Genomic DNA, 14,756 nt, shown 5'->3' with positions numbered 1-14,756 from the left:
TGTATTAATTGTTTATCTAAAAAAAAAAAAAGATAGTAAATCGAAAGATTTATCTACCCACGAAGTGATGTACTCGACTCGATGACATGTGATTGTACCAGCACTTAATTGTTTGCTAAATCAGGGACGGACGAGAGGTTACAGTTAAGTTTAATAAATTATTACTGCAAGTAAAAAATAAACATGATTTTAATAATAATAGAGTTAACACAAGAACAGTACTTTAAAATGTAGAATGATGTCCTTGTGACATCTTCAGTGTATACAATTCGACAAACTTATCGGATTCTTCATTATTTAGAGTAGTAAGTGCTTCGTGGTAAACACTTGATACCGTTCTCGGCGAACCGAATTTGAGTTCGAAAAATATTCTATCCATCCATAGATCTGATAAAAAAAAAATTATAATAACCATCATATTAAATGATAACAAAAGTAACAAGCATAATAAAAATGTTAATTACCTATATTCGTTTTGCCAAATTGCATACAAGCCACCGTAAAATGCTGTCTAGTTTTTAATACGTCCACCTTGTCTTGTTCAATTTCAATGCCAACAATTGTCTTACAGAAACTCACATCTCGCCAACTACTCATTACGGATTTTTGGTATGAACTGCGAGCACAATCAAGGGATACGTTTCTGTTTAGCCAGCGCAAATAGCAATTTCCTAATTTTTGTTTTGCTTCATCGACACAAACAGAGTTGTCTCCAAATGCCATTTCAAATATATCTTTCGCTTTGGGATCGTCCAAAAATTGTTCAACAACTGTTATCCATACAGTGGGAGACATACAATCCAATTTTTGTTTGAACAGCTCGTAAGCACCAGTTTTGTCAGTTTTAATGGTATGTTTCACTTTCTGCTCTAAAATGCTACGGTCGTTCGGGTATTTCTCGAGAGCGCAATCCAAAATCTCGTCTGTGATGGACGGCAGAGATTTGTTAGCCTATTAAACAAATATATAAAAACAAATCAAAGTTGATTTTTTCTAACAAGAAAAATTATAAATAAATAAATTATTAATACTATAAAAACTGTTACCCATTGAACGTAATGTGTTGGTTTCAATTTGTTTTTTTTATGAGCGTTGGCCATAGAGTGTTGGAGTAAAAGTTTTTTGTAGTCCTCGGTTTTGGAAGCGTCTGAAGCTATTCTCAATAGGGTAGTTAAATACATGTCCCACATTTCATCTGTGTCGACAACAGATAAAGCTTCGTCATATCTATCTAAGCAATTCCTATAGAAATATTTAAAATTAGTTTGTAAGCGGTCATATTGTTATTTTTTTTTTTAACTTTTGTCATACTTGATTCTTAATTTTTCGATTTTGTTAGATTTATTTAGCTCGTCAATGGCAAGAGTATGCCAATAAATCGGATCCGAACTAAATGTTGTTTGCATGAACCTAAAAATATTAAAAAATTGTAATTAGTCAATAGGTAGTAAAGTTAATCTACTGGCTATAGATATTTATCATGTAAATCTATGTTAAGACTTTCTAATTAGAATTAAAAAACAAAATCACATACATAAAAAATGAATGAGAACACAATTCGATTAACATTTCTATATGTTTTTCGAATCCTTACTTTTAATAGTATAATGACATTTAAGACAATTATTACTTATTACAATATAGTGGTAGCATTTTATACAAACTAAAATCTATAACTATAGACATATTGTATGTTTTTACTTTTTATAAAACATTTTTTTTTTAATTTTTACTAAAATAATAATAATATAATAATTAATTTTTAAAGCTATGAGAAAAAATCAGAGATAATTAATCAAGAAAATGATAAATCATAAAACGGTATTAATTTTAAATTGATTTCATTGAGCAAATTAAAATCCTCATACTGATTAAAATGAACTAGCTAGTAGTTTGTAATAGAGTGAACATTGCAAAAACTTAACTAAAATCAAATTTATCAACACCTTGTAATAATGGCCCTTAAAATACAATTTGTTTTTTTGTTCAACTGTTATATTTATAGCAGAAATATAAAATCGGCTCAAATGCCTCTCTCATCAGATTTCAAGCATATCCTCTATCATTTTTTTTTATAGGTTATTGTCCTAAGCCCAATGAGTAACCATACTATACATTGTAGTACGCTTTTTTGGTACACTGAAACAAAAACAACACAATATCTACGAAATTTTTTACTAGTACAGAAAACAATACAGTTAACAACTGTCAGAGTTTCGAATGTGTTGTTTTTTTTATGTTTCCCCACATCATTGATAACTATATAAATTTAATAACATAAAATTACTTGAACTCACAATTTAATCTCTTGTGTCAGTTGCAATGCAAATGTGTATGTTTCGCTTTCTTTGAACATTTTGAAAAAAAGACTAGAATCTTCTTTTATATTGTCAACGGCAGATTTAAAAACTGCTCTGGCTATAGATCCATCCAAACACGGATCGTTTGATTGAAACTCTTGTCCTGAATAATATAAATATAAATAAATAATAAGTGACCAAAAAAACAAATAGAAATTAACACAAGCATTTAGATTTTATTTTTATACCTTTCTTCTTCAATGATTTAGCCAAAATATTGGCAAATGCAAGTTCGATTTTAAAGGCTTCAAAATATAATCCAGATGATTTTTTATGCAAGCGCAAACCCGTTGTATACAATTCCCTGGCTTTTTGTATGCTCTTCATGTCTACAAACTCTTGCTTCACGGCAAAGATATAAATTTCGTCGGAGATGTGACCATGTAATAATAAAGCACGGTCGAGTGTAGATCGTAATAACCTGAATAGTTTCTAAAAAAACAAATATAGAATAACATACAATATTATAGTATAAAAATATTGTTGTATAACAACTAATAGTATTATACTAACATATTTAACTAAGAATTTTAGATACGTCTTCCAAAGGGACAAGTCATTGTTGAAATATTTAAGTGCCGTGTAATAAAGATTAGTTATACGATTTGTATGGTGTTCGATGAGTTTCAGTGATTGTGTATTTTCTGATCCAATCTAATAAACAAAATGTAAATGTTTCATAAATAAAAACATTTCAGAACTCAAAACACAATGTCTTTATAAAGGATTTCTTAAGTTAAAATGAACGTAAATGCTCTACAAAATTATCACAATCATATGACGGTTAACACTTTAATTAATTAATCTCCATCACTGTAACTAGAAAATATATGTGAATACCAACTTTTTGAACTTTTTTTATGATGGATTCCAAAAATGTTATATACTGCGTGAAGTCCGATTTTTGTTTGTTACGACGAAGCAGTCTGTATTCAAATTTTTCTCTTTGTTGTATTAGACGCCTGAAAATCAACAAAAAAAAAACCTTGTTCTATAGAAATCATAACATTTTACGAGAAAAAACATACTTGACTGAAGACTTTTTGAAGAAATATTCAAGAAGTGGTATTTCGACAATGAGGTCTTCTTTTCTTTTTTGGACGTACTCGGCCATAGTTCACTGTGGCTTAGAGTTGTTTGGCGTTTACTTTACAACTTGTAAGAAAATAAAAAAATTGTACATCAAAATTCTAGTACAACTAAATACTAAATTCTAAAAGCATGGTTTGGTTTACCGTGTACGTTTAAAAAATGACAGATAAACAGATTATAGGTATGTTAGCAATATGTGTTAACAATTTTTATAAAATGATTGCCGGGTTTCTCCTGTAAGAAATACAGAGCCATCCGAGATAACTCGTGGCCATTTCACGGTTATCACAAGTTGCTGACATACCTGTTTACTTTTTTAAGGTTTTTGATAATATTTGTTTTTGTCTTATCAAATGTTTACTTACAAATCAATGGACAAGTTAGCACTGATAAGTGATTAGAAAGATACTAACTTCAGGAATGTAAGGTAAATAATAATACATACCTGTTTAATATTATACAGTATATTAGTCCTAGAATCTAGACCTTTGGAATTTGGATTAGATTTAGAAATGAGCATTTATTATTTAATTTTTATCTCTTCTTTGTAGAAATTAAAGTTCTCCAAAACTAAAAATCATAATATCAATATTCAGAGCTAAACTGGCAACAAACACTTAACTACCCCAATAAAAAAATTATCCCTATAATAAAATGATCTCGTTTTCTTATTATACTCAGTCGATTTTAACGGTTTAATATGTGGTTTAACATACTTTTTAAAGTTTTATCTATTCTGCGGTTTAACCAAGATTGAGTTGTTGATTAGTCGACTATTTGTTGAAACATTTGTAAATACTATATTACTACCATAATATATAATACAATATTGAAAAATGCAGAAACCATAATTTATGCACATCAATTCATTAACCTTGCACTCATGTTTCTATTGATTTGACATAAGTATAGTATATTTTTCTGCTCGCCAAATCAATTATAAACATAAATGATTGTGTAAAACTCATTCGATGGATAATTAAATTAATATTAAATTTAATTTAAATATACTAAACAAAAAACTGGTATGAAAAAAATTTTAATTTTGTTGAATAATGTGTCAAAAAGGTTTAATATATTTTTTACACGGGTAATCAGGTATATAACTGCAAAGACTAAAAACTAACATGAGTTTGTTGATTTTTATTCAGATACAATACTTATGTTATTAAATCTTTACACATTACACTTGACTTATTTATTTGGAATAATTTGTGTTGTCAACATCATAAAAACATAAGAAAACAAAGTCAATTTTTTTATTAATTACTATTTGCTATTAGAGAACTTCAACTTGTTTCTGAATTTTTTAGGATTAATTCCATACGCTTGTAAACGATCATCTGTCATAGATTCCAACGCAGTAGGTTCTTTTGTTTGTCTGTAATTTTTATGCGCCATCTTTTTACGTTTATTCATTCTGTTTGAAAATTGATCTAGTTTCCGTTTTACACCCTTGTATCCTTTTGTATTCTTAACTTGGAATTTTATTTCAGATTTATCATTTATAGAACCTTGGATTTTCGTTTGGTTTTTGTATTTATCTACTTTCAGAACAGATGGCGTATTAACCCCATTCAAAGTTTTATCGGAATTTTGTTGAATGTTCTTGTTTTCTTTTTTCATTGCCTTTTTATTTTGTGGTTTTACATTTTTACTGTTTTCCGATTTCTTAGGACTTTTTATACTTTTCAAATTCTTGACTTCAAGCTTAATTTCAGAGATTTTATTTGAAGAATCTCCGTCTTTAGCTTGGTCGCTGCATTTATTTATGTTGTCTACTTTAACGAGTGGTTTATTGTTCACACCGTTGGATGATTGATGAGCATTTTGTTTAACACTTTTCTTTTCTTTTTTCAACGTTTTATTTCTAGGTTTTTCATTTTCACTTTTTTCTGATTTCTTATCACTTTTTATGCTCTTAGGATCGAGTTTAATTTCAAGTTTAATATTCGAGGAATCTTCGTTTTTCTTTTGGTCGCAGTTTTTTTCTGTGTTTTTAAAGATTGACTTTGATTTCTTTTTCTTTTTCTCCTTCTTGTTCACATCATTCTCTTCATTTTCTTCTGCTTTGTTTCTGAAAAAGTATGACAAATACTAATTTAGAGAATTTAAATTAAATTGTCTTTAGTCAGATCTAAGAGTTACAGAGCTAAGGTTGGGGCAGTTCATTCTACAAACTATAAGAGTAAACAAATATCGTATAAACTTTAACTTTTACAAACATATAAGGCAGTTATAAATATAATAATATAATTAATTAAATGTAAAATAAACATGTTTTACTCCTCTATAAACAAGCTTGGTAACAGCTTTTTTTTCAACTCTATATCATTGGCTTTTCGCTTATAAATTTTTGCTTCAAATTTCTGAACAGCTTCTGGTTGAATTTTCGATAATTTTCCAATTGGATACCATTTGTTTAAATCTTTGTCATCAGCCAACAAAATCTAATGAAAACAATAAAATGTTTTTAAGTACTACAGAAATTAAACAGTTATCTCAGGGTTCCTTACTTCTTCGATCGTTAACCCATAGTCATTGGGAATAACTTTGTTGTATGAATATCTTGTAGGCACACCACTGACAATATCCTCACAGTCCAAACTGTAATATTCATCAATATACTTTTCAAAGGATCCCATTGCTGGATCGTACTTGGGAATTTTTTGCTTAGAACTAGATTCTTCGTCATCATCTTCAATCTCTTTGACTAAAATTTTCTTTTTTTCTTTCCGTTTCGCAGCTCTAGTTTTTTTTTTATTTCTTCGATCTAAACTAGGATCGTATTCACAATCCATCTGTAAAAAACAAATTAGTACTCATTTATATTTATTTATAACACAGTATACTGTATAGTTCCATACAAAGCAAATTGTGTTACAATAAAATAAGTTGACAAGTATTTACGTACGATAAACTCGTCTTCTTCTTTGTCGAATACAGGTTTTGAATCGTCATCTACTTGGTCGTAAAATTCTTCATCAAATAGTTGATGCATCTTACGATCATACTCTGTAGGATTAAAATCTGCTTCTATTTCGGCATCCTATACAAGACAGAGAAAAACAGCAACAAAATTGTGAGAACTTTAAATTAAATATATATATAAAAAAAATTGTTCCAATGGTTTTCAATAATTTTAAAACATTTTATATAATTCACAATGTTAACACATACCTCAAATCCAACTCCTTTATTGCCAGTAATTTCTTGAAGCTTTCTAATTCTTTCCACTATTTCTTGCTTTTTAATTTTTTTTAGTTTTTTTATTTCCAACGAACGTTTTCCCATTTCGTCTTTCTTCCTCATAGCTTGTTCCTCACGTTTTGCTTTGCGCTTTTCTTCTTTACGACGTAAAGAATTTTCCATTGTACGAGGATACGTTTTGATCTAAAACAAATACAATTACATTTTACATGAAATAATTCCTAGTTGGGTAATAAAAAGTGGTATAATATAAGTATATCTTACAAATTCTTTGTCCGGTTCTTCAAAACGAAAATTGTATTTATGCTCAAACTCCTCATGCTTTTCTAGCATTTCGTCTTCTTCAGAAAACCTCATTTCATCTTCTACTAAATACTCATCTTTTGATTCTAAAAATCTATTTTTGATATTGTTAATGTAAATGTTACATTAATGACAGTACAGTAGGTACACGAGTATATTATAAAAAAACTATACATTACCTTTTGTTTAATATGTAGTCACACAAAAACTGTTCTCCTTCTTCTAAATTTGGATTATTCCAATAATCGTGTAAATGTTGAAGATCTTTTTTAGTTTCTTCATCATCGAGTTCATCCTTATTACCTTTTAGCCATTCCAAATAATCTTTATCTTCCTTTTCCTAAAGCAGAAAATATATATTTTTACAATTTTAACTGGACACGGGTTTTTATTAAAAAAATAGTGTATACTTTTTGGAAACACAATTTTAAAAACAAATTTATGACCTAAATCATTTTTAACTATTAAGACCAAAAACTTAAATCATATGAGCTGATGATGTGATTCCAATGTTTTGTCTGTGAATACCTCTTCACTAAGAAAAAAAAATCTTTTTTAATCTTATAAAACAATATATTTAAAAATTAAATTTATTAAATAAAAAATTAGTAAATTTAAAAAAAAAATTTTAAAGTATAAACGTATGGTTGATTTTTATAATAAGGATAACTGAGGAACGATACAACGGGATTTCATTTCAGTGTGTAGATCAATTCAAAAAAAAATATTAACCATATTAATAATTAAACAATATTACCAAGTGATTATACATGGTCCTAATTAATGACACTAATACATTTTTATATTAGTGTTGTTTGTAAATAGTACAAGCTGAATGCCTTCATCAATTTATTTATTTATTGTTATTATCATTTAATGTTTTATTAGCATAAATATTAGTATTATTACCTTTTATTTTAATGCAAAATAATAAAATAATCAGTTTATTCTCTAGGGTTTATAATTTATACAACATAAATAGCTATACTTAGTACCTGTTCTTCTTTAGTTTTAACACGACGCTTCAATACTTCTTCATCATCAGAATTATAGAGTGCGTCTCTAAAACTTTCTTTGATAGCCTTTTGTTCCTCGACGTAAGATGGTGATGACATACGAACTTGGTTCTTTTCAAGAACTTCTACAATTTAAATACAACTAGTTATTGATAAACATTAATTATGCACAATACATTTTCATCTCAAATATACAAATTCTTATTTCAAATATTTTTAATTCCACAAACACAATTTAATTTAGCCTAAATCTAAATAAATTTTGATAATCATATTATAAATAATTCCATTCAAACAATCAATTCAAATCACTCTATTTTAATTTGGTATTTTTTGTGATTAAATTTTGCAAATTTTAAATTAAACCAACCTACATAAGGTTAGAATCTGTACAAATATACTAGAATGATTTTGATGTTGAAATAAAAATATGTTGTAGGTATTTTTAGTATTTTTAATAAAGTAGTACAATAAGATTAATAGTCTACAATAATACCTAATATTTTACTTGACACACACAACACAAATGTTTATTGCTGTCTGCAAGCAATTGAAATATTATATATTTATACACCAACTTTTCAAACTTTTAACTCATAGAACTAATAGTAAATTATACTCATAATAGATTCATGGTTTTACTGCATTTTTTCTTCTGATTTAAATTTATTGCGTTTTAGTTTTTGACATGTAAATAACTGTGAATATACTGCATTTATGTCTATTGTTAAAATTTAATAAAATAAGTTTAATGGAATTACTTCATTTTTAAAAAATCATACAAAACTGCTATAATATAGTTTATAATCTAGAGGTTTATATTATAAACCTCTAGATACTATTATCACAAAATTACAAAAATTGGAATTACTGCATTTTTGCTTAGCTTGGCAGGAAAGTTGTTTACCATGTACTTCTTCAGTATCATCAAATTCGGGGCCGCGTTCCAATAATATCTTTCTTTTGTACTCTTCTAAATAAATTGGATTTGAAGTCGAAGTACTACTTTTATTTGACTTCCCTGAAGAATCTTGAATGGTTGACGAATCAAAAAACTTAACAGTTTCATCATATATTTTTGGATCGTTTTTCTTCAAACACGAAAGAGTTTTGAAAAAGTTTTTCTCCACATCTTCTGTTAATTCCTAAAACACAGACCGATATATTATGGAAGTAACGAAATTGAAACAAAAATACTATTTCAACAAAAGCAACTGACAAAAAAAGCTGTAAAAACATTGTGGTATCTATTTTATGTTAAAACATTTTTAATTGTTTGTTTTTGTGTAGTATGAGCAAAGATTATTTAGTTTAAATTAACGAAATGGTTAAATGTTTTTATAATGAATTAGTATATTTTTTAATTATAAAATACCTTGGCTTCTTCGTCTTCTTCTTCGTCAGAACTCGTAGTATCGACGTTATTTCCTTCCAATCTATTCATACTTCAAACAACAAACTGTCTTGGAAATTTCAACAAGTTTTATTTAAACGAACATCAGTTTGTACTTTGTATTTGCATTTCTGTGTGGTGTGTTGCGTTCATAAATAATAATAATAATAAGTGTTATAAATTATAAAATTGACCATGCGGCCTGCGGATATTGATAACTGATAAGAGGTACAACTTAATTGATAAGACAACCGTGTTCCAACTTCCAACCGCAAAATACTGAATAACTGTCCTGTGTGCCAACTTCCCACTTCTCACTACTGTGATTAATAATAATAATTGAAATTTGAAATAAGAAACCACTTAAGTCTTTATACAACAATGGTCGTGAATATTTTAATAGTCAAATGCAAAACGATTGGTTATCGTTATAATATTATATACAAATTTGTTTGATTACATTAAATAATAAATTAATAAATTACCTAATAATTGATTAATATTAATGTTTTGTAATAAATAATACAAATATTTACTGGACTTGAAACTCGGCGTCAATTGTAATATTGTAACCAAATCAAATGGACTTAAGTACTACCGATGTTGACATTGTAAATTCCGGGTCACTGGCTTACAATACTATAAATTTATGAAACTGTATGAATTATGATGATATTTTTAAAATGTCCAGCAGAAGCAATAGAACAACAAAAGGATATTAGCAGTTCAATTGTAAATAATTGCAAAACGATATATATATATATATATACACACAATATATATATATATATATATATATATATATATATATGTAGGTAGTTTGAAGATATTGTTTACGGGTTTGTGTTTGCTTATTTTATTTGTGTGACACTTATTTTTATGTTTAAATATTCGATAAAATCATGCATTATTCATAACTCGGCAAGTTAAGCAAATTGCAATGCACAGTGCAATCGAATATTTAATACAAATTTCTAGTTTTCTTTTCCAATGATTTTTGATCAATTGAGTTGAAGTGTTCACAAAAACAGGTTCAGTACTATTTGTGAAAGCAGAACTTCTCGTATCTAATATGTTTAGAGCAAAAAAAATACAATATTTAAAAATGTTCTCTTATTTTCTTTGATATTGACCAAAAGCTACTTACTTTTTCAAAATTTTTTAAACAAGTGGTTTATGAATTTTTTTTTATAAAATTATAAAATTTGAATATCGTAGGTAGGTAATAATTATTTATTTATTTATTTATTAATATCCGTAATAAAACAAATTAATTTACATTTATAAGAAAAGAAGGTCCGTTACACGAATTGAAGTTGTACCGAACTTACTATTAACCTAACTTACTATTGTTTAAAGCAATTTATATAATTTTGTAAAGATTAAACCATTCTCGAAATAATTATGATAAACGCACATTATCATAGTAGGTACCTTATTTAGTGTGTTTTATAAATAATATGGGCATCGGTCATCTTCCACCAATTTAGCCGCAATGAACACGGTTTTTTACGATATATTATGTCTATAAAACGCGAAACGTATGCAAGTATAGGTACACTACACAACACGTGATATGATTTGTATTTTAACACCGTTAATAACAACTATACAAAATGTAAAGTACCTATAAAGAAGGTATAGGCTGTAGACGGTTTTTTAGATAATTTTTATTTATCTATGTGCTTATGTAATACGTGCAAGTGTATGTTGTTTACTTCTAGAAACATATTCATTATAACTAAACTTAGCTTCATGTGTACATTATAATAAGTAATAAACATAATATTGTTACACTTTATTATGTAAAAGTGTTAACTTTGACACTGTAAGTATGTATAACTAAATATAATGACTAATGAGGTAGAATTTTGATTTTACTACACGAAATTCTGAAAAATTAAGACCTTGTTTTTGAAAATAAACGGGTATATACATGATACATTTATTATATGTCTACGATCGATATGACGTGTAACACAGACCGGTACTTATGTATTAAGAACTGAGGTAGGTGGTGGATTATAGGTATAAGTAAACTAATAATATATTTTGTATTATTATGATTTGATAAGATAAACGCTGCACATTCATAACACACAGACTATATAGACTATATAGACTAGACCTCCTTTTATGCTTTTATAAACACTGAAAACAAATTAAGTAATACCATTGAGTAACGGTATATAATACTTGAGTGTACAAAGAGGGGGAATGACAGTATTTCAGTTGTAGACTGTAGTATCCCTATTAGTTGTCATAGACGCTAACTGTAACCTTTATCGAATGTCTGTAAATTGTTCTTACTTAGAATAGCCGCGCGCTGCAAAGACGTCCGCAGTGAGCAATGAATTAAAAAATTGTCACTTGTCATTAAACGATATATAATTAAGTGTATTATTTTATTTTTTTGATAGTAAATTGATATTAAATTTTGAATTACCGTTTGCAATTAATTTAAAATAAGTGATTTTTATCTCGAGTACCACAATTTTGGTACATAATAATATAAAGATACATTATCTTTCATACGGTCATTTTATTTTTACGAATTACCGGTAAGTCACGTTATTAATTATTACTGATTTTAATAATACATTATAGGCACATACGTCGTGTAATACATTTACGAACACCAATACTTATATATATTATTATTAAAGATCTTGGATTACCCATAATAATAGTGACACCACACCGCTGTGTCTAAAAGTTATAAAATTTGTTTTATATTATACTATTGTGTTATTGTAAATATATATTTTATACATAATAGGTATATTTTATTACAATAAATACTCAATGATTATACTTTAACCGGTGGGACGTGGGTATAAGAATAAGATAACGTCAGATATACATACTTAATTGATAAATTACTTATTATCACCGATACAGGTATGTCTGATAAGTGAGAAGCAGAGTGAGAACTCGGAGAAGTAAATCACTATATTAAGGCCATTGGGTACCGGCCAATTTTTCCGTCAAAAACTACCCATTTTACTTCCGATCGTTGTATTGATGCGATAAGACTTCTGAAAATATATATGAATTCGGCATGAAGTCTACTTGAGATCGGTTAGCTTACATTTTTTAATTTTGCCCTCAAAATTCCACAAGTTTGATTTAAATTTTTTGAAAAATGTTAAATATTGTAGTAGTGTTTAAAAAATACTAATAAATGAAACTGGAAAAGTGGCCTGACCGATCTCAAGTAGACTTCACGCTGAACTCAGATTGATTTCCAGAAGTCTTATCGCATTAATACAACGATCGGACTGAATGAAGGAAAATCAGTATTTTTGCAGCATAAAATTGTACGAATCCTGAACAGTAGCCGTTTTAACCGACTTGTGCGTGTGCGTACGAGAGTCATTTCAACAATGAATTATACGAGTGCGAGGACGGTAGGGTAAGATAACAACACTCACACTAATGTTCATTTACTACGCACACAATGACAACGCGTAACAGAAAAAAAAACCAGAAATTGCCTACCTACAACTCCTTATTTAAGGCCGGTACCCAATCACCTTAAAAATATAATCAATTCTTATTTTGACGGTACCTAGTATACTTTTATATACTAAGGTACTAAAATGGTACATATATGTATTTAAATATTTATATGCTACATTAATAGGTATTTAATAGTCAAAAAACTTGATAAAGCTTCTACCGGGAGGCAATAAAAAATATTCGAATCATTTTTATTTATGTAATTCCGATAAGTGTAGACAATATAATATATACTGAAAAAATGCCGTAGCTAGGATATTTCTTTGACAGTTTTGATAATTTTATAAAAAAAAAGCTATAATAAACGGCATTGTTCTTTGAGCATTTATTTAACATATTACATTGTAACAATTATTTTCCTAAAGTCAACGATTTATATTTTGAAATTTGGTAGGTAGGTAAACTATTCAATTTATTGGAGAGTTTTATTATACTATTGACATCAATCTAATGTAATACAAATAAACCTGGTTACTATTTGAATAGTAAATGCGTGTGGTTTTAAGTAATTAAATTCGAAAAAAATAAATGTTTAACAAAAGACATATGTGCGTGCGGTAGTGGTATGAGTGGTTTAGAACAATACGTGTGTGGTTTTTCAATGAACGCTCGAAAATACTAATATCGACTGACAATCTTTGTTTCTAGCTAAGTGTTTTTTTTAAATAAATAAATACTAGCTATACACTGGCTTTTATTAAACCGTGAACGTATAGGTTTTACAAAAATAGATATACCGATGGACTATGTTAAACATAAGATATGGTCGACAGCCCAATGACTTAAAAACACATTTACAATTGATATTTAATACTGTCAGTACAAAATGCCTCTGTAATATTTTACCTATACATAGGTACAATTGTTACCCATTTTAAAACTTTAGTTTTTTGTATAAATACCACCATAGGCGCAACTAGGAAGGTGCTAGGGGACTTAGCACCCCCAAGACTCAAAATTAGCACCGCTATAAATTCAAACACCCATCCTTAATTTGTACGCATAAAATTGTAATAATTTACATATTCTGTTCGAATTTTTTATTTTAGAATATTTTATACCTAATGGTTTGAAGTTAAGAATTATGTTTAGTCAGGTATACATCATTTTTTTTTCTATATTTGCTTCTGTTAAAAACTATAAATGAAACTTTCTTCACGTATGAAATGCATTTTCTTTCGCCTAAGTATAAAATTAATTTTCGGTACGGCTGTAAATGTAAACAATCTACCACCATAGGTAAATAAAATTATTTAAAAAAAATACATGGCTGATGGAGAATGTCTTCTTTGTTTCCCACTCGAATACGAGCATGACTGGCGAGAACTAGAAAAATTCAAAAGATGTTAATTGTAAGCAAAACAAAGCTGATTGGTACAAGGGGCCCGAAGTCCAAGTTTATAATACCTATCTACTGGTCAAAATCACGGTTTGATAAAATGTATGAATTTCTTATGGGATATTATAATATTGTAAACGTGCCGAAGAGATTTGATTTCAGCGTTGAACATAATAGTATAAAACATCAGATGTTTCATGTTAGCTATAAATTACTTTAAAGTTTTTTTTTACTTTTAACGTTCGTAATGACATTGTGATATTTATTTAAAAATTAGTAATTACATTTTTAGAGAGAACAATGTAAACAAATGAGTACTAAAATAACTGAAATTCTCCCACAGACAATTATCATTCACTTAACACTTGCTGTTTAATGACACATTTTTTTTTACATTATAATAATAAAGTTCAACATTTTTCAACTATCACAATATTCTATCCAAGTCATTACCTTAGCATTATAATATCAGGATGTATATTACATCGTTGTACACACGACACCACAGTACCCAAATAAAC

At 28.0% G+C, this 14,756-nt stretch overlaps 3 protein-coding genes across 7 annotated transcripts in view; 1 reads left to right on the top strand and 2 right to left on the bottom strand.

Annotated features, from left to right (window-relative positions):
* Nucleotides 1–171: 171 nt before the first annotated feature.
* Nucleotides 172–3,615, bottom strand: LOC126844365 (U3 small nucleolar RNA-associated protein 6 homolog). Its single transcript, XM_050582510.1, has 9 exons — nucleotides 3,389–3,615; nucleotides 3,205–3,322; nucleotides 2,874–3,014; nucleotides 2,549–2,792; nucleotides 2,298–2,463; nucleotides 1,312–1,410; nucleotides 1,047–1,242; nucleotides 465–951; nucleotides 172–387 (listed from the first exon to the last, which is right to left on the bottom strand). Exons 1-9 carry the CDS (start codon nucleotides 3,472–3,474, stop codon nucleotides 224–226), a joined length of 1,701 nt encoding a protein of 566 aa, XP_050438467.1. The 5' UTR covers nucleotides 3,475–3,615; the 3' UTR covers nucleotides 172–223.
* Nucleotides 3,616–4,580: 965 nt separating this feature from the next.
* On the bottom strand, nucleotides 4,581–9,816 carry LOC126844985 (protein KRI1 homolog). Its single transcript, XM_050583534.1, has 10 exons — nucleotides 9,357–9,816; nucleotides 8,889–9,126; nucleotides 7,961–8,106; nucleotides 7,145–7,305; nucleotides 6,927–7,059; nucleotides 6,633–6,845; nucleotides 6,367–6,501; nucleotides 5,969–6,253; nucleotides 5,739–5,902; nucleotides 4,581–5,529 (listed from the first exon to the last, which is right to left on the bottom strand). Exons 1-10 carry the CDS (start codon nucleotides 9,423–9,425, stop codon nucleotides 4,722–4,724), a joined length of 2,352 nt encoding a protein of 783 aa, XP_050439491.1. The 5' UTR covers nucleotides 9,426–9,816; the 3' UTR covers nucleotides 4,581–4,721.
* A 1,806-nt stretch (nucleotides 9,817–11,622) lies between these two features.
* LOC126844986 (putative serine protease K12H4.7) overlaps nucleotides 11,623–14,756 on the top strand; it is a 29,255-nt gene continuing 26,121 nt past the window's right edge. The window contains exon 1 of one of the 5 annotated variants that reach the window (XM_050583540.1): nucleotides 11,623–11,935. The gene's annotated coding sequence lies outside the window, so the exon portion shown is untranslated. The remainder of the gene's footprint in view (nucleotides 11,936–14,756) is intronic. The other 4 variants (XM_050583539.1, XM_050583537.1, XM_050583536.1 and 1 more) reach the window with 4 other exon arrangements.

Source organism: Adelges cooleyi, unplaced genomic scaffold, assembly GCF_023614345.1.
Source record: "Adelges cooleyi isolate 19-005CV unplaced genomic scaffold, UGA_ACOO_1.1 ACOO_flye_CR_arks_rails_tigmint_CR_PRNA_651, whole genome shotgun sequence".
In the NCBI taxonomy this organism is placed as follows: domain Eukaryota; kingdom Metazoa; phylum Arthropoda; class Insecta; order Hemiptera; family Adelgidae; genus Adelges; species Adelges cooleyi.
This window is presented reverse-complemented; position numbering and strand designations above follow the sequence as displayed.